The 23,328-nt window shown below is 44.1% G+C and overlaps 2 protein-coding genes across 3 annotated transcripts; one reads left to right on the top strand and one right to left on the bottom strand.

Moving 5' to 3' along the window:
* Window positions 1-4,445: 4,445 nt before the first annotated feature.
* On the bottom strand, window positions 4,446-7,681 carry NDUFAF8 (NADH:ubiquinone oxidoreductase complex assembly factor 8). The gene is made up of 3 exons (XM_072645289.1): window positions 7,525-7,681; window positions 7,320-7,430; window positions 4,446-4,804 (listed from the first exon to the last, which is right to left on the bottom strand). The coding sequence occupies exons 1-3, from the start codon at window positions 7,606-7,608 to the stop codon at window positions 4,784-4,786; spliced, it is 216 nt and encodes a 71-aa protein (XP_072501390.1). The 5' UTR covers window positions 7,609-7,681; the 3' UTR covers window positions 4,446-4,783.
* A 251-nt stretch (window positions 7,682-7,932) lies between these two features.
* Window positions 7,933-22,929, top strand: TEPSIN (TEPSIN adaptor related protein complex 4 accessory protein). 2 transcript variants are annotated; one of them, XM_072645287.1, is made up of 13 exons: window positions 7,933-8,039; window positions 11,538-11,610; window positions 11,923-12,014; window positions 12,269-12,362; window positions 13,619-13,686; window positions 14,033-14,111; window positions 14,323-14,394; window positions 15,921-16,124; window positions 17,149-17,323; window positions 18,115-18,228; window positions 18,674-18,752; window positions 19,632-19,766; window positions 20,178-22,929. In XM_072645287.1, exons 1-13 carry the CDS (start codon window positions 7,995-7,997, stop codon window positions 20,769-20,771), a joined length of 1,824 nt encoding a protein of 607 aa, XP_072501388.1. In that variant the 5' UTR covers window positions 7,933-7,994; the 3' UTR covers window positions 20,772-22,929. The 2 variants fall into 2 exon arrangements, with proteins under 2 accessions (XP_072501388.1, XP_072501389.1); XM_072645288.1 differs by lacking the exons at window positions 11,538-11,610; window positions 11,923-12,014 and having other exon boundaries at window positions 7,939-8,039.
* Window positions 22,930-23,328: the final 399 nt, after the last annotated feature.

Genomic DNA, 23,328 nt, shown 5'->3' with positions numbered 1-23,328 from the left:
AAAGGGGCCATGCCCTGGCTACTTCCTAAACAGGCCTATTCAATGAATGGGCATTGCCTCACCCTAAGTGAGTACCTGCATAGACCTTGGCCTAAAGGGGCCAAGATCTCCCAGTGCATCCTGAATCATCTCCAGTCATCCTGATGAATATCTGGTCACTGGATTCAGATGGCTCTGGAAGAGAAGTGAGGCTGGTGACCTGCACAGCCTTCCTTTACTCAAAGCAAAGTCAAGTGCAAGTCATGTCAGCATGTCTCTGATGGCATGGTCTTCTTCGGCAGTGATGGCAGTGAAGGAGGAACACAGTTGCCAGGATCACAGATTTGGGTATTTAAACACTTTTGTTCCTGGAGTAGTTTTAAAATAGGATTCCTAAGTCAAAATAGGACAGTGGCCTAGGGAGCAGAACTCCAGGATTATAAACTCACTTTCAGTACAAACACTGGGACTCTGGTAACTTTAGAACAAAGGCCGTTGACCCCACTTTTGTTTTAAAACAGAGGTGTACCCAGTTTCAATGAAAATTTCTTAGATTCACTATATATGTAATTGAAGTTCCCTGTGCTTAACTTTGTATGATGGCTTTATGTTCATCAATTAGATTTTTTGAGACTATTTTACAAGGTTCCATTAAATAGATCTAAAATGAGAAAGGATCTCAGAGGCTATTTGTCCCATCCCTTAATTTTATAGTCAGTATGTGACTTGCACAGGGTGACTCAGTATCCAAGGTGGAACTGGAATCCTGAAATGCCTTTTCCACTATACCATTCTTCCTTTATGTAGCAAATAAACAGCTTCTACTCTAGGCAATGCAATGAAATACTCGTGGACCACAGCATGCAATCAAAACTTTATTTATGATAAGACTGAAAAGAATACAATGCCTAATAGCTAATACAAGTAAAATTCTATTCCTTTCAGCTTTTGCATTCAATCTCAGTAATAGCAACACTGGATCAGAAAGGTATTCCCATAGGGAAGTGGGAATTATGATAAATCTCTCATTATGAAGGCTGAATTTTTTTTTTTATGCCCCATGAACTCCATACCAACTAAGTCCGAAGGGCAGCATCTAAGGGGAGGCTGCCCCAGCCTATGTAAAATAAAGACTTCCTACCATATCCCACCACCTGGTGACAGGGTCCTCCAATTCCTTCAGTGCAGGGGTTGGCAAACTCGGGGCCAAGGGTTATATAATAAAACTTTATTTTAAAATGTAAAGACCATTCTTATCTTGCTGGCCATACAAAAATTATGCAGATCCCTATTCAGGGGATCTTTGTTTGCTGAAAAGACCTTCAAGTAACTGACCTTGAAAGGAGTCTGGCATAAGCAGTACTGGAGGAATATTCCAAGTGCATGTAATAAAAATACAAAGCAATACAAAATATCCTTTAAAAAGCAGAATCCATGTAGTGGGGGTGGTAACAGGCAGTTCATAGATGGTCTTCCAATGTAAAAGTAACACGAAGCCAGGGGGTTAGACTAGGACCTAGACTGCCTGGACCACCACATTGGCAAGGGCAATAACAGCCAGTGTTATCAGTGCAATAATTTTACTCAATTCCCAATAATCTACTGTAACCCCTAGGTAATATCCACCTTCTTTCGCAGCCACAGAAGCTTATTATAAGGGGAGTTGGAATAAGTTTAGCCCCCTTCGTTTTCATTACAAGGAAAGAAGTATCTTTCACAGACCCCTCTTCACACACACACGCACACACGCAAACTCATATCTCATATGCCCTTTTTGGCCCTTAGTATTTATTTAAATCTTAGATCATTCCGTCAATGAAGAGCCTCATGTGACATAATAAGAAATCTCATACTAGTTAGAAATGAGAGACAGGTGATAGGCTCCTGCTCAGAAACATGCTGGAACTATGGCCCTTTGGGGCTTCTGATTTAGCTGACTTGGTACTAACTTTGCAGAGAAAACCTCTGCAAATTCCCTAAGCCAAAGGAACTGCTGCTGAAAGAATTTTGTCATTAGATCACATATTCATTAGTTCATTCCAATGAATCATCGGTTTGCAGTTGCCATTTCTCTTATAATCTTTCAATTCCCTCCATCCTGAAAGCCATCTTCAACTCTCCAGAAGAGAACATCGTGGAAGTTTGTAACAAAGCTTTCTTACTGGTGGATGTTCTTGGCTCCTATTATCTTCCTTCTTAGTTTTAGTCTCATCGATGCTTTTCTGTTATCAGTCTTCACTCTCTCAGCCTAGCCTTTTTTAACCTGAGAAATTTCTAAATTCATTAACTACACACCATCCCCTCCTTGAAGGCATGATCCTTAAAAACCAAAAATCTTTTCTTTCACATCCCAATTGATGACCATGCAGTGAGTTTTTCATTTTCCTTAGGTTGGTAATCCAGTTTTTCTCTATCTCTCAGCAAAAGCCAGGGAATACTGATCCTCCCTTTTTTATTCTCCCTACCAAGGTCCTCAAATATCCACTGGGCTAACGCACCAGGGTCAGTGAAAGCTACCTCCTTCCCTAAATATGCCTAACACAAATGCAGCTCCCATACTTGGCTACGCAGTCACCCAAGGAGCCTTTTCCCACGTTGTATTTCAATCTAAACCTGCTGGCAAATGCCAGATGGTCTAGGCTAGGCCTCATTTGGGCCAGTCCAATGATTCAGATTAGGGATTAGAAACAGGTAGCTGGCAGTTTAAAGTACTGGACCTGGAGTCAGGAAAATCTTGTTTCAGACACAGTAGTATCTGCCTCTCAGGGCTGCAGTAAGATCAAATGAGGTATTTGTAAAGGGCCATATAATGCTAGCCATTACTATTATTAGCACAATACAACACTTGTGGACCATAAAATGCAATAAAATTGTATACTAAAAAAAGGATGTAATTACTAATGCAATTATACTCAGTTATCCTCCACTTTTGCATTCAACATGGCAATAGTCAGAAAGGAATCTCTAGGGAACTCAACTAAACCTTTTCAGTGCAGATGCCATAGGCTGGGCTTTTTATACCTGTAGTCCTCCACACCAAGGAAGGAAAGGGGAAGGGCATGCACATTTATTAAGCACCTGCTATGTACTAAGTTCTTAATATGATCACATTTGATCCTCATGACAATCCTGGAAGATAGATGCCATTATCTTCATTTTGCAGCTGAGGAAATTGAAGCAGACAGAAGTGAAGTGACTTACCTAGGTCAGAGTATCTGGGTCCAGACTCAAACTCCCTTTCTGACACCAGGCTTAGCACTCTATCTGCTGTACCACCTAGCTACCTCCTGATTTTAAAGCAAAACTACCTTGTCTAAACAAAGCAAATACCACTTTTACCCTAGGAAGAAACAGGGTAGTATTTAGAAAGAAGGATTCTTAAGGGGAATATAGTTGGAAGTATAGAAGGCCTATCCCTTCTTCCCCAGCATCCATATAGACACATCAAGTCCTCCATCCTTCCGTGTCTTTACTTCTTTCTAAGACATCTGCTCATGCTCAGCCCTTCCTGACTGAATTAACTTGGCTGAGTTAGGCCAGCGTTTCATGGAGATACAAAGATTAGTGGACGTAAAAGCCAGACAACTATCCATTAGATCTGAGGTGAGCAAAGAAATGAAAATTTAATAGGCAAAAGTGGAAGCATGGGTGTTTTGGGTGGGGGAGGGGATTTTTCCCCTAGGGTTGACTTATTAAAGTCAACTGGTTAACAGCAAAAAAGTATAATGGTAAATGGCTATATAATTATTTGTAAATGAAAGGAGATAGTAGTACTCTTAAGAAATATCAGACACCTGGTAACACTTGAATGAACTGATGCAGATGGAAGTAGAACCAAAACAATTTAGGCAACCATAATAATACAAAGGAAAACAGCTCTGAAAGACTACAGAGCTCTGATTAATGCAAAGACCAATCATGACATTAGATGATGAATCATGCTTCCCACCATTTGGCAAATGATAGGTGATGGAATCAATGTACAGAATGAGTTACACATTTTCAGCTATGGCCCATGTATTGGTTTTTCTTAACCATGCAAATTTGTTACAAAAGATTCTGTTGTGGAGAGGGAGGAGGAAGAGTTGATGAGGACCTAAAGAAGCAAAGATCATCACGAAAACTTTTTTAAATACAAAAAAGTTTAGAAGGCCAAAAACTGCCCTGCTCATGTCTTATTACTGTTCTTAGCTCTTTAAAAATCTGTAACAAAAAATTCCATTTCACATACAATCTTCTTTTGTATGTTGAAATGTTCATGTTTGCCAGCCAAGATTTAAATTTTAAAACACAAAACCTAGAGTTTATTTTATAGAGCTAAGGCTAATAGTTTTCACTTGTTTTTCAAGTCGTTACACAGGAGTGGAAACCTTACCAGAGTTCTTGCTTCTCGAGGGTTGTTAAATTTTCTTTGGGCATGGTACTCAGTCTCAGAAAAGTCAAGCCACAATATATACTTATACAGCTAATTTAAACTCAGACTTTATTTTTAATTAAACTAGGTCCCACTTTAACCAAAATTTTTATTTACACAAAGTTTGCAAAATAACTCTTACACCATCCATCCTTGCTAATTCTGTTTGGCTTTTATGTGTGTATGTGTGCATATACATAACGTATGTATACATGTATGAGTGTGTGCAAGTGTGCACAAGCACATCCTTAAAACAAAGAAACACTTGTTTCACTTCTAAGAGCTTCAGGTGTTTGCTGCCTTGGTGCTGTAGGTAAAATCCGACTTCATGCTGATGGCTAGCACTGAATGGAAGGTGAATTCCAGTGATTCAAAGCCCATCCTAATGCATCAGTTCACGGTCTTCTTGGCCTGAAATGATAAAAAGCATGTGGAGTCAACTGACTGCTTTAATATTAAACATGATTCTGTTATGAAAATATAGGAAATCAAGCACTGTTGGGAAGAGGCAGAATTTGCCAACTGCCCACCCTGCCCTAACAAGATAAATGGATCTATCTGTTCATCAACTTTGCCTATAATCCCTAGTTTGATTATGGTGCCCCAGCAAAGGTTCTGATTTTGTTCTCTCATATTCTCATTAGTTTTGGTCTACAGCACATCTACAGCTTACAACTCCTGACCCCAACTATTTGTATTGACCTATCTATCTGTCTTTGGTCATAAGGGGAACCTGTTAAAATATGGATGGATAGTGATTCACACTAGGAAAAATTAAAGCACAACACTACTTAGGGTGGCACAGAAAGATAATTTTCCCAAGGATGGCATATTTAGGTTAAGCTTTTCCCATTAATGGGAAATAATTAGGTTAAATAATTCATTTCTGAACTTGAGGATTTCACCTTCTCTTTCTCACAAGCTTTTTCCAGTGCTGAGTAACTAGACAGAATGACATTTCTCCTCCTTCCCCACTTCTTAACCCACCCACTGCTAACCCAAAATAATGAAGCTGTTTTCAGGAAAGAGAAATAATGAAATAGTGAAAAAACAATCAATGAAGGATAGATTTACTGGAGAAGAGAAAAACTAAGCTCTTCAGTAGTAGAGGCAGCGTGTGGCCTTTGACAAGGGCACTGGCTGTCTGGATCTCTTGACATTGCTTTTTAATTGCAATGATATGAACTACGTAAATTCTTTCAGTACAGCATTCATACTTTTGATCATCTCATGTTTAAGAAAGTATCCCTTATATTCAAATGAAATCTATTATATATATAGTTTAAAAGCACTCTTTCTAGTTTAATCATTTGTGGCTGTAACTACCAAAAATCACTTTGTTAAAACCTTTCATGCACCGTAATCATATAGCTCTTTAGTCATCTCTTGTCCACTCAGATCCTAATACCTAAAAGGCTTCATTTTCAGGATAGTGATAGTCTGCGTATCCTTTACTAGAAGACAATCACAATTTGGACTCAACTTCAAACTGGCCACAGGGTTTTGATTTTTAACCACAGCAACTTTTTACAGGTCTTTAGTATTTAAATAAATATTCCCCAGGCATAATGCACTATGTCCACGACTGTATATCCAAAACTGGACATTCCATTTTATTAAAAATCTAACATGCAGGCTTCACTATAGTGTTTACCCAACAACACAGATTCAAAGAGTCATTTGGGCAATGAGGAGTTAATGTAACATTGCTACTCAGCAATCCTGCAAAATGTCTTATGTTTTGATATTTTAAGTATCAATCTCCTGGGAGAATCTAACAGGAGTTATAGGTTACTGTTTCATATTTTAAGTGGTTGTCAATATGCACTTATGAGTCTCCTGTTTTAAGCCATTTCTTGAGTGGAGTTAATAGCAATCCAAGACCTGGAAAAAAAAACAAACCAAACTTACTTTCCATTACACTGCTATGCTAACTTATTTGTTTATTCATTCTGGAAACTATCATTAACTGTGTCATTCTAGAGATGGACAGCAGATTACTCAGCAGTAAGGAATCACATTCCTTCGACTAAGTCCTAAATTTAGGCCTCATGACTCCAGCAGCCTTTCCCCCCAATACAGCTTTGTCCAGTCATCTGTACTGGTAAGGTGCTGGTCCTCTGGAAGCAGTGCAGTGCAGAGAATACAGCTTTGTCCAGTCATCTGTACTGGTAAGGTGCTGGTCCTCTGGAAGCAGTGCAGTGCAGAGGTTCTCATCCTGCCTCTGACTGTGTATTACTACCCTAACTCAGACAAGTCACTTCACCTCCTTAGGTTTCAGTCACTTGTAAAACAAGAAGGACTGAAGTGGAAGGTGCTTCAGGTTCTTCCTAGCTCAGGTCTTCGGTTCTATGATCCTTTACATCAATCTCCTTGAAAACGGGAGGAAATGTAGTCCTTCCCTCCAAACTAAACCTGACCAGCTATGTTCAGGACACCATAAAGGTTAAAGAGAGATAACAAAACGCCAAAAAAACAGTCTCTGCTCTACGATCTATTAATAAGATGTTACTGTTAGAGGAAATAACTACAAAACAGGGTAAGTGCCACAGGAGTGCCAGGAGGGACGATTCAGCCGTGGGCATGGGAGCTGGTCTGGGGAGGAGGGGGGTTGAGACAATCCAGAGGAGGGTCTGCAAGAGCGAGGAGTGGGGACTCCTCCGTGTGCCCAGCTCCAGCAGAAGTATACGCTGCACCTGGTTCTAGCATGTTTTACGTGAGTTCTCTGTAGTAGGCATCTTCAAGGGTCGGGGGCTTTTAGGGGGTGCCGTGCTTCATGCAGGGGACGGTCCCCTTTCAATATCTAAGGTGGCACCGTCTCCACCACCCTTCTCCTAGGCCCTGCACCCAGGCAGGGAGCGGAACCTGCTGGGGAGGGGGATGGGAGGGAAGGGAAGCCGTAACAAGGCCCAGCGGCCGCACGTACAGCTGCCAGGAAGCAATTCCTCAGGGCCTCAAACTCCTTGGCGCAAAGGTTCTTCCTCAGGTCCCCGCCGGGGGCCGTGGCGGCCTGGACGCACTTCCCATACGCCGCGGCCTGGAGGGGAGAGAGAGAGACAGATCGGAAGGCCCGGTCACGGGGGAAGGGCCTCCGCGCTCCGGCCCCGAATTTCCAGAAGAGACCCTCTCACCTCGGCCCCACAGGTCGCCAGCCTCTCCGGAAAGCTCTGTATCCGGCTTCGAACTCGGCTCCACACAGCTCCGGTCCCCGACATGAGAAGCTTGTCCTCTCCCCCTTAGACGCTGCCATCTTGGATCCTCCTACTTCCGGCTTCTGTTCACTGCTGATAGGGTGGAACTCCTGTCTTTAACTTTAGGAGAACCTTCTTATTGGTTTAATGATAATTTCCCCCTCCTCTTCCCTCCCGTCATCACCATCACCCGCTTCCCTGAAGGATTCACTCGATTCTCTCAGAGCCTTGTCATTGGTTCATAGCCCTTGTCTGTTTCCGTTCTCCGACTTCGGATTGGTCCGAGATCAATTTGTTTATTAAGGACGTCCTCGGGGCTCCTCCCCTCCGCGAGCGATTGGCCTACAGTACCCGCTCCGGCACGGTGATTGGCGGAAGTGGGAGCCGGCTGGTGAGGGCGTCCGGGGATCATGGCCGCTCCGCAGCTCCGGGACCGGCTGAGCTTCTTACACCGAGTGAGTACCAGGCTGCACCCGAGCCCCGCTGACCAGACCTATGACTCCGGCCGATACCCAAGAGGCCTGGGCTGTGGCCTCTGCACTGCCCTGGCCTCCGATCCGAGCCATTTACCCGGGCAGAGGTCGCCCGCTCTCCCGTTCCGAGGGAGAACTTCGGGCAGGGCCCGGGGCCTCCCTGGGCCTCCGTCTCCTGCCACTCCGGCCGTCTCTGGCTGCGTCTGCAAGCCCTGGCCTCCCGAGGTCTTCTCCCCTTCCCACCCCCCTTTCCGGCTGCACGTGCCGAGAACCTCTGCGCCTCAGTTTTCCTCCCCTGTAAAATGGGCGGGCTGGGGGAGAAGGTCCCCAGAATGCCCTCAGCGCCTGCTCCGTGGTCCCGTGATCCTCCACGTCCTCTTATTCTTTCGCTTCCCAGCCCCCTCCCCAGTCACCCAAGCAGAGCTACTGTCCGGATCCTTTCCTGCCGAGGGTCTGCCTTCCTCGGCCATGCCCACAGCTCTCCTGGAAGGGTGGTTCCCTCCCTCCCCATTCAGGGATCCGTGTCGTCTTCCGGTCCCCTTATCCAGACTTAGAAACCTCCTCCGAGCAGTTCCTTCCTCCTCTTCGTGTGTGCACCCCAACCTTAAGTCCTTTATAAAGCCAGGGTTCTTAATAGCCTGGGATCCATTTGTTTTCTAAAGTATTCTGATGTCCATATTTCAATATAACCACTTTCCTTAATTTTACGTATTTAAAGGCATCATTCTCACAAGGGGGTCCATAGGCTTCACCGAACACACCCAGAAAACTACTTGGAGAAAGAGGTTCATGGGCTTTACCAAGTCAACAAACATTTATTACCCGCCTGCTGTGCACCCAATACTTTGCTAAGCCAAAGAAAGGCAAAGAGCAACCCTTGCCCTCAAGGAGTTTAAAATCTAATGAAGAGACAGCCTAGGAATAACTATGTGCAAACAAAGTTATATACAGAATAAGTTGGTGGTAATCTCAGAGGGAAGGTACTTTCATTAAGGGGACTTGGAAAAGTTTCTTGGAGAAGGTAGGATTTTTAACTAGGATTAGAAGGAAGCCAGGTTACCAAGCCCCCTGAGCAAACTGACCCCTTCTCTCTCAAGGTTTGCTGCTGTACTGATGATGTTGAGATATAGTTATCAGAATATCTGAAAATATCATCATATATTTTTTTAAAGTTCATGGACCTTGGGCTGTTAAGAACCCCTTGCCTGAGATAAGGAAGAAATCTGTCTGGAACCTTCCCATTCTCTTCTCCTTCTCCTTCTCTCCTCAATTTCAGTCTAACAGTCTCTTATTTCCCTTGGTGGCGCTGTCCACTCTTGCTACTCACTCTGAAATTTCACGACAATTGACAAAGAAGGGATGACAGGAACATAACATTATTAAATAGAAGCAGAGGTCTGTAATTTTCTTTTTTCCCCAAATTTATTAATTTATTTGTTTTCAGTTTTCAACAATTTCTAACATAAGTTCCAGATTTTCTCCCCCTACTCCCTCCCCAAGACAGCATGCAATCTTATATGGGCTCTACATATACATTCCTATTAAACACATTTTCACTTTAGTCATGTTGCATAGAAGAATTAAAACCAATGGGAGAAACCATGAGAAAAGCAAAACATAACAAAAGAGAAAATAGTCCTTCATTCTGTGTTCCGACTCCATAGTTCTTTCTTGGGGTGTCGATGGCATTTTGCATCAAGTCCTTTGTAATTTTCTAGTACAGCTTCTCTTCACTCCCCTCTTTCCTACTCATACTTCCTTCCTCAATACACACATGCAGTGGGATCCAACGCTGTTCCTTTCCAGTCCTTGACTTCTGTGGTCACCAACCAGGTTTTACCACAATTACTTAAAAGTTCTTTTGAGTTCTTTTACAACTTTTTTGAATGAAGTTCATATTACCCTCCTGTTCAGAATGTCATAATTATTTCTAAAAGGAAAGATATTGGTGATTTCTGTAGCAGGATTACAGCTCTGAGGTAAACTACCTGACGGTAGTTGATCCTTCGCATGATTTCTGTTGGCAGTGGGCATTATTCAGTCCCTACTGCCTGTCAAGCATGCCTAGTGATGTCACTGCCAGTATAGGGTGATGCCAGCTTTCAGAATTGATTTAGGTGCCAGGTCAGAAACGTAGGAGGGTGTTGAAATAACTAACACACTAAACCTAGGGTTGGGCTTGTCCAAACTTCAGTTCCATGTGGACGATTTTGGTGACGCATAGTGGCGTCTATCTTAATATAATCTAGAGGGAGAGTCAGAGTGAGCCAGCAAGCTTCTGTCTCCCTTGTTGTCTTTCTGGGGCATCCCTTACTTTATATTAGGGGGAAAGCCTAATAATGACTCAGCCCTAGATTATTTAGCTCATTCCAAATTCTGTGCAAATCTTTGATAATACACATACTTGCTTTTACATAGTTGTACATCCTAAGTAGTGTTTCCTTTTTCACTTAACATTTCATCTGAACATTTCCATGATCTTACATACTTCATATCTTTGTCATTTTAAAGTCAAGATAGTGTTACAGACCATTCAAGTGCCAGTTATGTGTCAGGATGCGCAGATTTGGAGTATCCACCTCAAATATTCATACGAACTATCTGTGCCCAACCTGTGGTAGAGCATTCTGAGCCACAGTCCAACACACTGAAACTTCACTTTATCATGGTGATGTTATTTTGGTCCTCTTTAAGAATGAAGGACAACAACCAACCATGTGATCTGCCATTACACCATTCTTGTATTGTTTGAATTATTTCTACTCTTGTAAGTGGTACCACTCTAAACATTTTTGAACAGATTTTTCCCCTCTTTGGATGATTTCCTTGGGATCTGTTCTACAAGATAGATTCCCAGATCAAAGGACAAAGAATAGAAGCCTTTTTGTATCTTTTGTGACATATTACCACATTTTCTTCAGAAAAACTGAAACTGTATCTTGGGTGCCACTGAAAATGTATATAAACATGGATGTAGGTAAATAAGAAATAAGTACACCAATTTCCCTACAACACAGCCAATATCAGACTTTGTTATTCTAATTTATTTTTGCTAGCTCAGTAGATATATGATGGTACCTTAAAGTTATGTCTCTTTAATTGCCAGGGAAGCTATGACCTATGGGCCACCTCATTCCAAGCACAGGAATCTTCCTATTTGCTTGGAAAGCTGCATGCTGGAACAACTTTTCTTATTTACCACTCAACTCTACCATCCCTATGAGCTATCAGTGGCGTCCCCAGCAAACCTGTTTCACTGGCATATTGAAAAAAGAAATGAACATAAATTTGGGGCTAAATGCTCCATTAGCAACACCATCCTGTTAGAGCTAGTATCCAGGTCACATTTTCTTGGGTGACAAGACCTTCCATGTATGGAAGGAACTGTACCTAAAGAACAAACATGGATATAGGGATGTCCCTGTGTGAAAAGATTACCAATGGAGATGGGGGGGGGGGGTTTCTCTTGTTCTCATCTAGCTCCCAATTCTGATGAAAGGAACGTCTGATGATGATGTCCCATGCCCTGGCTACCTGTTTGAAGAGATTGCTAGTATCCTTTTCCCAAGAAGACAAGAACAGCAGCTTTTGGGACAGGCCATGAAAGAGCTATGGTTTTGATGGGATTACCTATCAGGGATTACTGGATTATTTAAGAGGCACATTGAGGTGGTTTGGTAATTGGATTGGGAAGACTAATAAGGCTGTATGCTGGTTCTTCAGCTAAACCTAAATTATCATAGTTTTTCCTCAAAAGAAATTATTATAGAAAAAAAGGAGGAGGTTGTAGTGAGAAGGCTCAATTTTCCCCTTCCCTTCATTGCAATCTGGAGTCTGTCCTTTCCCTAACATGATTGCCTCCCAGAAATTTCCCATGAGTCAGTGGGAAGCAGCCAGTGTCTGTTGGAGTACCTCCTGAACCGTTTACAGAGCAACTCCTGCCATGTTAAACTCAAGGTAAGCAGGAGAGAGGAAGGGTAGGACCCCTCAGCTGGTTCCCAGGGCCCTGGTCGAGTCAAGACAAGCCAGGGCAGAATTTAGACAGAAGAAAAGAAAGAGAAAGAAGAGGACAGTGGTACGGTTAATCCACATCACAGATGTATGTGGATGGTATGGTAGCACAGGGGGCTTTCCCGGGCCCTGGGTATGTGTCATTAGGTCTGCATTGCAACCCAATGTGGTCTTTCACTTGATATCTTTTCTCTTTCCAGGCACTGAAAATCTTGCTGTACATGTGTAGCCATGGCTCTTCATCCTTTCTGCTTGCACTCAAACGCAATGTGTCCTTCATCCAGGAAGCAGCAGGTATCTGGGAGTTTTAGAACTAATCTCTGTTGGGAGATTATAGAGAAAAGTGGGAAAAGTTCAGTTAGAATATTCAGTTTCCTTTTCCTATCAGTTTTAGTTTGGAATTTGACCCTTTCGTAACATTAATTAGGAAATGACATTGTAATTCACAGAAATCTCTATCTTAGAGTGAGAGAGAAGACAATAAGGGTTTGGTTTCAGGATGGAGAAAGTCTGAACTCCCATCAGGGGACATGGATTCCACATCCTCAGCCTGGCTTGGGCCCTGTCTCCTCCTCTTGAGGACTGTTCTCCAGAAGCCAATTGAAGGGGGAAATTGAACGATTCTCCAGACCTTGAGTGGCTGTTTACATTTACTGATAAAGGAAAGTCCACTCGGAGCTGGGGGGAGGGAGAACTTATTTATTTATTCCGAGCAAAGAAACAGGTGGTTCTGGAATTGGGCCTTCAATTCTTGCCTTCTGATCTTGGTTCCATCAGTCTTTTCACATTAGTTGCCTATACTCAGAGCTAGTTAAACTTCTGCTTGTCCTCATGGGAAGAGGGGAATGAAAAACATTGACTGGAGTTAAAGGAAAACATCTCCCTGGAGCAATTTTAAAGGCTCTTAATCCGTGGAATGTCCTTGGAAATATATCCCAGGGATGGGCATCATTGCTGCTGACTGCTCCAGCCAGCTGCTCTGAGTGAAGGAGTGGAATGACAAGGCCCTGCAAAAAGTCACCTAGTCCTTTGATCAGGACCTCTTTTCAACCAGGCATTAAAAGTTAGCTCTGTTTCCTGAAAATCTTCCCCCAACCCCCCCCCCAAAGTCCATGAATTCTTTGAGTAATTGAATACATTATTTTGCAACCTTTTCAGACCTAGGGTCTGTCCTTTCATCTCTCTTACATCTGTCTTTCATCAGTGGGAGCTCATTCTCTTTTGATCTCTTCTTCATGATGTTACCAGAAAGGTGGCATTTTAGGGCAAGATACGGAGGCTTTGAGGAAAATGTCCCTGGAGGCTAACACAGAGAGACATCCAAGTGCTTGAGGGAAAGAAGTCCTGGAGAAGGGAACGGAGTGACAAGAGGCAGCGACTCTGGGGAAGCAACTGAGGGACATGGGAAGTTGGGCTTTTGGAGTAATCTAGCACTTGTGTGGAGAGCCATTTCTAAATGGACTGGAATGGAGAAATCGTTCTATACATTTGGGAGTAAATGGTTCAGAGCCTCATGTTTTTTTCTACTTCCTGCCCTCCTTATTTTGTAGTATTTGGTGGTCTCCCAGATCCTCTTCATGGAAACAGCTTATATCAGAAGGTCCGAGTGGCTGCCCAGGTGAGTCTTAAAGCTAGCATTAAGTCTGAGCAATATTGAACAAGGAGGCCTCCCTCTGGATTAGGCGGTACTTGGTGGACACCTTTGCCCATTGGCATCCTGAGTTTAGAATGCAGGGCTTGTGCCTGAGAGCTAGTCTCCCATTTTCCTTTTCTTGCCCACCCAAAGAATGTTGCTATGGACCATCCTGGGACTTGGAGAGAATTTCTGTTCCTTATTGTTTGTTTAGTCGCACCCCTTTAGCATCTTGCTGGGGCTGAGGGAGGTGGAGCGCAGAGCAGAGCCCTCTCAGGACTGCTGAGTGCAGAGGGCAGGATGCTGACACAACTTTCCATCCCTCTTCTAGGACTTGGCGAGTGCTTTGTTTTCTGATAACTTGTTGCCGTTGCCTTCCTCCCAGTCTCCTAGGTCCCTTCCTTCAACAGGTAAAGTAGATACTCCCTTCTCTTCCTTTCTCTTTAAGTCAGTTTTCAGTCCCTTTTATCCCTGGGCCCTTTAAGTCAGTGCTTGCTGGGTCAAAATGGAGAAAAACTCATCTTCTCTCTCTGTTCCCTTCCCCTGGAGTTTCTCTGCCCAGTGAATGTGGAATTTCTCCCTTCTCACTTCCAGCTCAAGGTATTTTATTTTTCTCCCTAGGTATGGGATCCCAGTCCAGTTCCTATAGCACCCTCCAAGGCTTTGGCTACACCAAGGACAAGGGAAGCTCTGGTGAGTATTCACCATGGGACTCCAGTCTTCTTAGTTCAAGGTGTTCTCTTACTGCTGCTCTTACTGGTCTGTCCGTCTGAGGATGGCATAGGCTGCGTCAGCAGAGGACTTTCTGGAAAGCTGGTCAAAGGAAATAAGATCGAGAAGGCTTTGTTTGCAAAACTTCAAGTGCTATATCAGCATTGGGTTAGAAAAAAAAGGACTGGGATATCTTGGTTTTCCTGAAGTGGAGTTTATGGGGCTAATGGCTAAGGACTTTGAGGATAAGGACTTAGCAACACTGATACCAAGCTTTAGAGCCATGCTCAGGGTATGGGCACTGTGACCTTGACCTGAGCTGGGGAAAGTTGAGAGCTGGGTCCAATTGGCCAGAGGGCAGGAAACCTAAAGTTGACTTCCAGTAAATAATATGTGACAATCTGAATGGACCTGTGCTCTCCTTCCCCTCGCCAGTTTCACATTTCTTTTGCCTTGTTTTTGGTAGGATCATAGAATGTTGAGAGATAGCTATGGTATAGTGGATAGAGGGTCTGGATAGAGGGTCAGACTAGAGGCAGGAAGGCCTGGATTCAAATCCTGCTTCAGAAATTTACTGTCTAGGTGACCACGGGCAAGCCACATAAACACTGAGCCTCTGCTTCCTTGTCAAAGTGGGGAATAGTGATAGTAGGATTCAGTGGGATTAAGGGAGATGTTATATGTGAAGCAGTTTACAAACATTAAAAGTTCTATATAAACCTCAGCTACTAATGTTCCCTGGAATGGTTATTAGGGATCATCTGCTCCAGATCCTCAGGCAGCTGAGACCAAGAGATTGTGACTTGCAGGGGATTGGTCATCGAGGGAATTCTAATCAGGGAAGATAATTTCACTTCTTTCTCTAGCTCCTCTTTTCCTGTTGTTTTTTTCTTTCCCATTTATGCTTTACTAATAATATCAGTACCTTAAATTTGTATAACATCTTTAACTTTTCAAGGTATTTTCATATGTATCATCTTGCTTTATCCTTATAGACGAGGGAACAGATGCTTAGCATGCTCAAGTGATTCCTTTAATTTGAGGCAGAGCAGGAACTAGAAGTTAGTGTCCACATTGCTGCATTCCTTACTCTGTGTGTGTGTGTGTTTCTCTTTGGGCAGCTTAGCTGCTACTCCTGAGTTCTGAGATAGGGATTAAGTGTTTGGAGGGAGCACAACAGTACAGTCCTACTGCATGTTTGGGATACTGCTTCTATCCTAGTGGTCAGATGTGCCTGAAGCTTGGGCGTGCCAGGTTGTGGAGTCAGGAGATAGTCAATTATACTGGAAAGGGTATACTGCTGGAATTGTCTTGTTGCCAGCTGTGTCTTCTGTTCCCTCCTAAACCTGAATCTCATTCTGCTGAGGCCTGCTGTTTAGTGATGTCTGTCTGTTCTCTGAGCTCCAGAAGCAGAGAACAGCCCATACAACATCCTTTCCTCTCACGTCAAAACTGTAACTTGGAGATGTGGAACAGACTGTAATAATCTCTTCTCTCCTCTGGCACAGGCTTTGCTGGTGAAGCCCTTCTCACCACCATCCAGAAGGCTGCTGAGGTGGTAGCTAATGCTGTGCTCCCTGGGCATGAGAGCCCCATTATCCAGAGCCAGGTGCTGAGGGAGGATACCTACCAACCTGTAATAGCACCTTCTGCTATCCAGGGTCACTTTACTCCCAGGAAACCACCACCTGGGCCTGCCCAGAGTATCCGAGGTATGACCCCCACAGAGGCTGGTCCTCCTTCCTATTTGATTTTCTTGCCACCCATCAATAAGCAGGCTCAGGGAGAACAACCCCAAGGAAGAGAATCTAGGTTCAGCTACTGGTTGTGATCAAGTAGACTTTTCTTCCTTCCTGGGACCAGAAGATTGTAGGATCCAAGACAGAACATTGCCTTTCCTAGCTAAAACGTAGAAAACTCTATGGGGTGAGGGTAGGGAGTAAAGAGATAGCTTCACAATTCAGGGAAGACTAAAGAAGTAGTAGGAGGTAAGGAAGTAGAATCTTCTCCCTGAGTTCCCCTTTATGTTGGCCTGGCTGTGGCTAATCTCATATGTTAGTGCAGCACTTGTTGCTTAGTGCAGCAACTGTGGATTGCTGAGTTTAAGAAGCCCAGGGTGAGGGAGGAGCTCTGGGGAATTGCCTATCTCAAAGGTTCTTAGCCTGATAAGTTCTGCCTCTCCTTGTGCCTCTCCACTGTTTTCATCACTTGGCTCTTTGCAGAATGTGTTTGCAGAAGTCTTCCCAATCTTTTCCTTTAGCTGTTTTTTGTAAAGGTTACTATCATTAGCCCCATTTACAGAGATGAGAAGACTGCCTTTGGAAGGTCAGTGATGTGTAGAGTGAGGGTTGCATAAAGTATCAGTTAGTACCTGGACTTCAGTGCCTAGCCTCGGAGTTGCCTTTCTGTCCTCTTTTCTTTTGAGCCACACTTCCTCTTTGGTCTGCTTTGGCAAATAGAACCATGGCATCTTTAGGCCTTTGAGCAGAGCCGGCTGCCCTACTCTGTGCCTCGCATAGTGCCTTGTTCACAACAGATGCTTTAATAAATCTTTGTTGTATTGAATTGACTTGAATCCAGCAGATCAACACAGACCCTTCTCCTCAGGGGCTCTGCCCTTTATGACTACTCCCGTGGAGTCTCCGATGGATGGAGTCCCCATAGAGCTGAGGAGCGGGTGACTTGGGAAGGACTGAGGCTCTTTGTGGGGCTTATCTGACATCCCCATTTCTGCAGTGAGGCACCAGCCTGGGCAGGCGGGGGGCGGCTGGGAGGAGATGGACAGTGACCCTGGCTCCCAGAACTCATCTCAGGAGAATGGGGAACTCAGCAGAGCCTCCAACTCTGGCAGTAAATCCGACAGCGACAGCCACTCGGGAGCCAGCCGGGAAATGGGTGATATAACAGAAAGGTGAGTCATGGATGAGGATTTGGGAAGAAGGAATACCAGGATAGTCTTTGTCAGGTTTGTCCTATTCAGTGGGGATCAGCAGTCTAAGCTACTGCCATTTTTGTAAATGTGGAAATCTATCTGCAGAAGCACATCTCCCTTTCCCCAGCAAAGGGATGTTAGAGTGTAGGAGTTAGTTGAAGCATACATTTTCTGACATGGGCAATATGTTGATTTGTTTTGTTTGTCACGGAAGTGGGGAGGGGTCTGTGTGTGTCTGTGTCTGTGTCTGTGTCTGTGTGTGTCTTCCTTCTGGGACCTGAAATTGGATGTTAGTTCTAGTTCCACCTGTCCCAAATTTTTCCACTAAAGGAACAGAATAGGAAGAAGAAACAGAAGACAATCCCTGCCTAGACTCCCCTTCATACCCATTACTGTTACTTTCCAGTGATTACCCCTGCCTGCCTACCACCCACACTCCTAAACAGTCCATTTAAGCACATTACCTCATAAACTGTGTATGTCTGACTTCATTCTCCTCCTCTGTCCAATACTCAGATTTTATTTTGCAATGTCACATCCCATGTATCTCCAGTTGGTTTAGGAACTAAAGGTCAAAGTTTAAGATAGGGTCTAAACAGCCATGTAACCAAGTGCCCCATAAGGTCACCTAGTGATGATAAAGAGATGAGTGGGGATTCTTCAGCCTTTCTGTTTTAGTGACCCCATCCATTGTAAAGTTCTCAGCCTTTTCATACCTAACATTTTCCTTTTCTGGGGAAAAATTTACCTGGAGCTGTACTGTTCGACAGGGTAGAGGCTGTGCCATTGAGTGACTGTCTACAAGAGATGAGCCTTGTGAGCACCGTGACCCAGGGGCCTCGGGTCTTTCTGACTAGAGAGGAGGTGCAGCATTTCATCAAAGAGTGAGCCACTCATACTTCTCTCCACTCCTTGCTGCTGCTTCCCTTGCTTCTGTTCTCTTGTGTTGGGCACCTGTCCGACTCATGGAGGGAGGTAGAGAGGAAATAGGGGATGTGATCCTGTCCTTTTTGAAGCAGAAGACCAATTGGGGTGAGCTCCATCATTCTTCTGTAATCAGTACTCTGATGAAGAGTCACTTTCACTTCTGTCCCCTTATGTGCCCTTACGACTTTCCTTCCTTGACAATGTCTCATGTCCAAGTTGCTTTAAAGCTCTTTCTAGCCTAGCATCAGAGCCTTAAGTCATTTTGCCTCCCTGTGCTACCTTTCACCAAGCCCAAGATACCTTTCTCTTGGACCCTCCTTAGTCTGTCTCCCTGCTCCACCTTGCACACCTGCACCTCCTTTGTTCGATTTTTTTTCAGCTATACTATTTAATTCTCTTTAGGTGTGGGCTGCTCAACTGTGAAGCAGTACTGGAACTCTTGAACCGGGAACTTGAAAGACCCAATGAATGTGTTCAGATGGTGAGAGGGATGGGCAGGGGGGAGGGGGAGGAGGTGGGGAAGACACAATGAAGGGAATAATGATAAAGTGCCTACTGTGTGCCAGGTATTGGGCTGAGTGCTTTACAAATGTTACCTCCTTCAATCCTTATAACAACCCTGCGAAGTGGGTTCTATTATGATCCCCATTTTATAGTTCAGGAAATTAAAGCAGACAGATTATGTGACTTGTCCAGGGTCACACCACTAGTATGTGTCTGAGGGTGGATTTGAACTCATGTCTTCCTGAGTTCAGGCCCAGTGCTCTATCCACTGCACCACCTACTTGTCAGTGCTGGCCACCCAGATGTTCTCTCCCATGTGTTTTTGACCTGTCCTCAGACCTCATACAGCTCCTTTCCCAAGCAGAATGCTGATAGCTTTGATTGCTGTAATTCTTCATGATAAAAGTAGAGTCTTTGCTGAGCATTGTTGTTTGTCCTTAGCCCTGTCATTCTACCGCCACCAAAAGAAAACTGAGCAGTGGGAGAGAACATTAGGAGAGTTGTCCAATGGCTCCTTCTGGAACCTTCTGGATTGATTACCATTTGGCAGTCCCTGCGAACTAAGGAATTAACTGGGTGGGACTAGGACAGGAAGGCTGAGAATGTGGAGGAGGATTCTGCTGGGCCCTTCCTTCACACTTAGGTGAGAGAAGAAGAGCCAGGAAGGGAGCTAGGCAGCCATGAACAAGGCTGACTTTGGGAGTGCTCTCTGCCTCTCAGCCACAAGTAGAGAAAGAGCTGGTGAAAAATGTTCTGGGAGCCTGCTCTCCTTTTTGCCCTGTGGGACAGGCATATTTGACAGAGACTTTGAGAAGGCTGGGGAAATGTGACTGACCTTCTCTTGTCCTCTCCTCAGAGAGCCATGTGTGCCATCTTCTCCCTCGTGTGTTCAGATCTGCTTTCTCAGGACCATATCTTCTTTATCATCCAACCGAAGCTGCAGCAGCTGAGCAAGGGAAGCCCCGGCCCTGTGACCAACAAGGCAACCAAGGTGGGTAGAGCCCAGGTTAGTTCTGCCTACAGGCATAAGGAGGCTATCAGCTTGGGTATGGGATAGCTCCTTTATCTAGGGGCGTTGTGGAAGTGGCATCTTTGTGGTTACTCATGTCGTACAAAGAAACCAGCCTGCCCTCACTTGCGTCTGTTAGAGGGATCTGTTCTTGCTTCTCTTGTTTAAAAGAATGGCTGAAAAAGCATTTATTATCGTTGCTGTTATCATTGTTAGATCTGCTAACCCAGGCTTCTCATCAAAGTACCCAGGGTAAGAGTAATGAATGTGGCAAATAGAAACAACCAGATGAATGGGGGCATGATTATTCTGCGGCTTCTACTCTCTTTGGAACCATAGCTCGTATTTCTTTAACCAAAGCACTGCGTTCCACTTTCTCTCCCTGCTTCCCAGATCCTGAGGCACTTTGAGGCCCTGTGCCGAAACCACCCTACTCACACAAGACTCCCATCACAAGTCAGTAGTAGTACATCTCGCCACTCTCTCTGCCCAGCTGATCTGCTGACAGATGTTGCTCCATATGCTGGAGGGGAGTCATTCCTGGAGCCAGTGAGTTCATCCTCTTGCCTGCCCAGGAGTACAGTCCTAGCCTCCTCATCACACCAGGAAATAACTCCTGTCTCAGCACAAGGAGACATGACTCTTGGTAGAAGAAGTGTGGAGGAGGCTGAAACCAGATTGACAGTTTCAGGTGAGCAGGGGCCTGGATCGAGCCAAGATTCATCAGGCACTAACACTACAAATGGCAGATTGAAACCGGACATCAATCCTGAAAGCAGCCTTTCGACCCCCATAACTGGCACTTGCTCTTTGTTTGCTGGCATGGAGTTGGTGGCTCACACAGGTGTGGTTGTGACTGAGGCTGAAAAAGAAGATCTGCTCCAGCTGGCATCAAGTTCTGAAACTCCATGGATATCATCCAGAGAGTCTACCTCCCATGAGTCTCCTAGTCCAGAACTGTCTGCCTTCGCCTTCTTAAATGCATGAATGGCCAACATTTGAGGCTGGGGCACTGCCCCTTGTCTTCCTTGTCTTGAGAAGGACTCTGCACATGATTGCCTTTGACCATATCTTGGCTTCCTTCTTACCTTGTATTATCACACATGTGCTCATGGGCCCTTCTGGGGTCCTCCAAAATGTAATTTCCACTTGTGTTTCTCAGTCATCATCTGTGTTTGCTGTGTCTGCATCCTTCCTCTGGGGGAATTCTCACCACCTCTGAACCAATTCCTACACTAACTAAGCAGGCCACTGGAATATCCAGTATCCAGAAAACACTGATGTTCATCTTGGGTTTTTTGGTCAGGAACAGGAAAGGGAAAATTATTTTAGATATATAGGAAATGCTCCACATATTACCGAGCATTCAGAAGGAGTAAAATCAGGTTTCTAATCAATGCTGAACCTTCCTCAAACATTATAAAAAGAATGAGCAAATTTGATCCTTTCTCAAAACCTGTCTTTCCACCATTAATGTTTGTTTCCCTCTAATAGAGCTAGTTTCATATTTCAGAGTCATACATGTCTTATATGTGCTGTAATTTTCCATGGAATTTATAAAGAAATGGACAAACCACTGGTTTGGTTGATCAGGATTATCAGGATCATAGACTGCACAAGAATGTGAGTGACAGGTGCCCACCACCAGACGGAGCTCTGGCCCCTCTCTGTTTAACAATACCTTGTGGCCTTAGGAGAGAGAGTGGATCCTAGACCACATTGCTGGGGCTTTCTGACTTTGGGAGAAGGTAGTTTGGTCAAGTGGTGATGGCTAGGAAGCTTGACTTTCTTGAGCTGTACTCATCTTACAGACATAATCTGTGAGTTTTCCCCAGGCTCGTGGTTAGCGAGTCTCTAGACCTCTTAGCCAATTTAAATGTGGCTCTAAATATTCAACCAGGCCCTTTCTGGCTCTGAGAGTGTGCTCTTTTAGCAATTTAAGCATTCAGTTGCATATTCTTTCAGGTGGAGCATTGTAAAGAGCTCATTAAGCAGAAAAAGAGACCTTCAATCCTTGCAAGAAGTGCCTGTTTTCTCTCCTTAATGATCAAGAGGGTTTGGAGAAGAAAGAATTATCTTAGTATGATCATATAAACCCATATAACCTGGGGAGAGGATTCTTTGGTTGATTTCCCTCTGGTGAATCCATTCTGTAAGATCCAGCAGATGCTTCCTTCATATCTTTCACGCTCACAGCTCAACTCCGAGTCACATTGAAGGCTAATGATCTCTGACTAGGTAGGATAGAGGAGTTGTATGTAGTCCCAAAATGGCCTTTGACTCTGCTTATAAAGTCCATTAGTTAGACAACATAGAAATCTATCCACCAGTTGAAATAACAAGCCACAAGGCTTTTGGCCTGAGCTGCTGTAATTTCTAGATCATTTGAAATTGGGTGGGTCTCAACTTCTTTTGGAAGGCAGTGGTTGACATTTGAAGGAATGTTGCCTGTTGCTCTGTACTTTCTCCATCCCTCCCCTGGCTTTGGCCTGCTCATTTGGATCTGGATTCCTGTGGTGCTCGAGAGCAGGTTGCAAAGGTGCTTCCAGAAACATTGACCCTCTGCTTTTTGCCCCTGAATTCTACCAAAGCCCTAGCAGACAGGGCCACTTGCCAGCTGTTGGGTCAGTGCCTCTAGAGCAAAAGAGCTCTAGAGTTTTCCCTTCTGATTTAGAGACTCCCAAGTAATCTCTTTGTTTTTTATCCTGGGATGTGTGTGTGTGTGTGTGTGTGTGTGTGTGTGTGTGTGTGTGTCTGTTTCTCCTGAAAATTATTTTTTTAAATGCCTTGCTGAAAATCTTCCATGCTACATGGTAATCATAATATCTGAAAAGTATACCACCACGTTCCTCACTTCCGAGTAATGAAGATTTCATAAGAAAGTATCCAGTTGAAGGAGTGGACTCTGGGTCAAGGTTATATCTTGTGGTCTAGCCTGTTTTCTGACACTTTTTTTATTCACATGTTGGTCTTCTGTTCAGCGTCTCTCTACTTTTTGCCATACTTACTCTTGCCATAAATTGTTTAAAACTGAGGGTTGGGGAAAGCCCTGGGGGCAGGGAGTATCCCATCTCTGTGGAACTTGTGAAGGGTGCTGGTTGTTTACACTTTCGTAATAAACACTTGAATATTTACATAGCCAAAACGTCTTTCTTAATGTGCTGTCCTTGGTCTGTGATGACCATTGTACTGGTCTAACCTTAAAAAGATAATCTATCAGCTTCATCCTCTAACTAAGACAATAGGCAAGCTGTGAATCCCTGAGCTTCAGCTTTCTCATCTGTGAAATGGAGATCACAAGACCTCATAGTGCCTGCCTGACAGGCTTGTTGTGAAGATAAATAAGATATATATGGTGCTTTGCAAATAGTTATGAAGATTATGTGATGTGCATATACATCAAAATATTAATGGCAGCATTTTTTGGTAGTAACAGAAAAAACTAGGTGCCCACCAATTGCTTAATACATTCCATTACATTAATGGAATATGGCTGCAAGAGTCAAATCAGTAAACATTTAATTAAGCACTTACTATGTGCCAG

The sequence above is a fragment of the Notamacropus eugenii genome, chromosome 2, assembly GCF_028372415.1.
Source record: "Notamacropus eugenii isolate mMacEug1 chromosome 2, mMacEug1.pri_v2, whole genome shotgun sequence".
In the NCBI taxonomy this organism is placed as follows: Eukaryota; Metazoa; Chordata; class Mammalia; order Diprotodontia; family Macropodidae; genus Notamacropus; species Notamacropus eugenii.
This window is presented reverse-complemented; position numbering and strand designations above follow the sequence as displayed.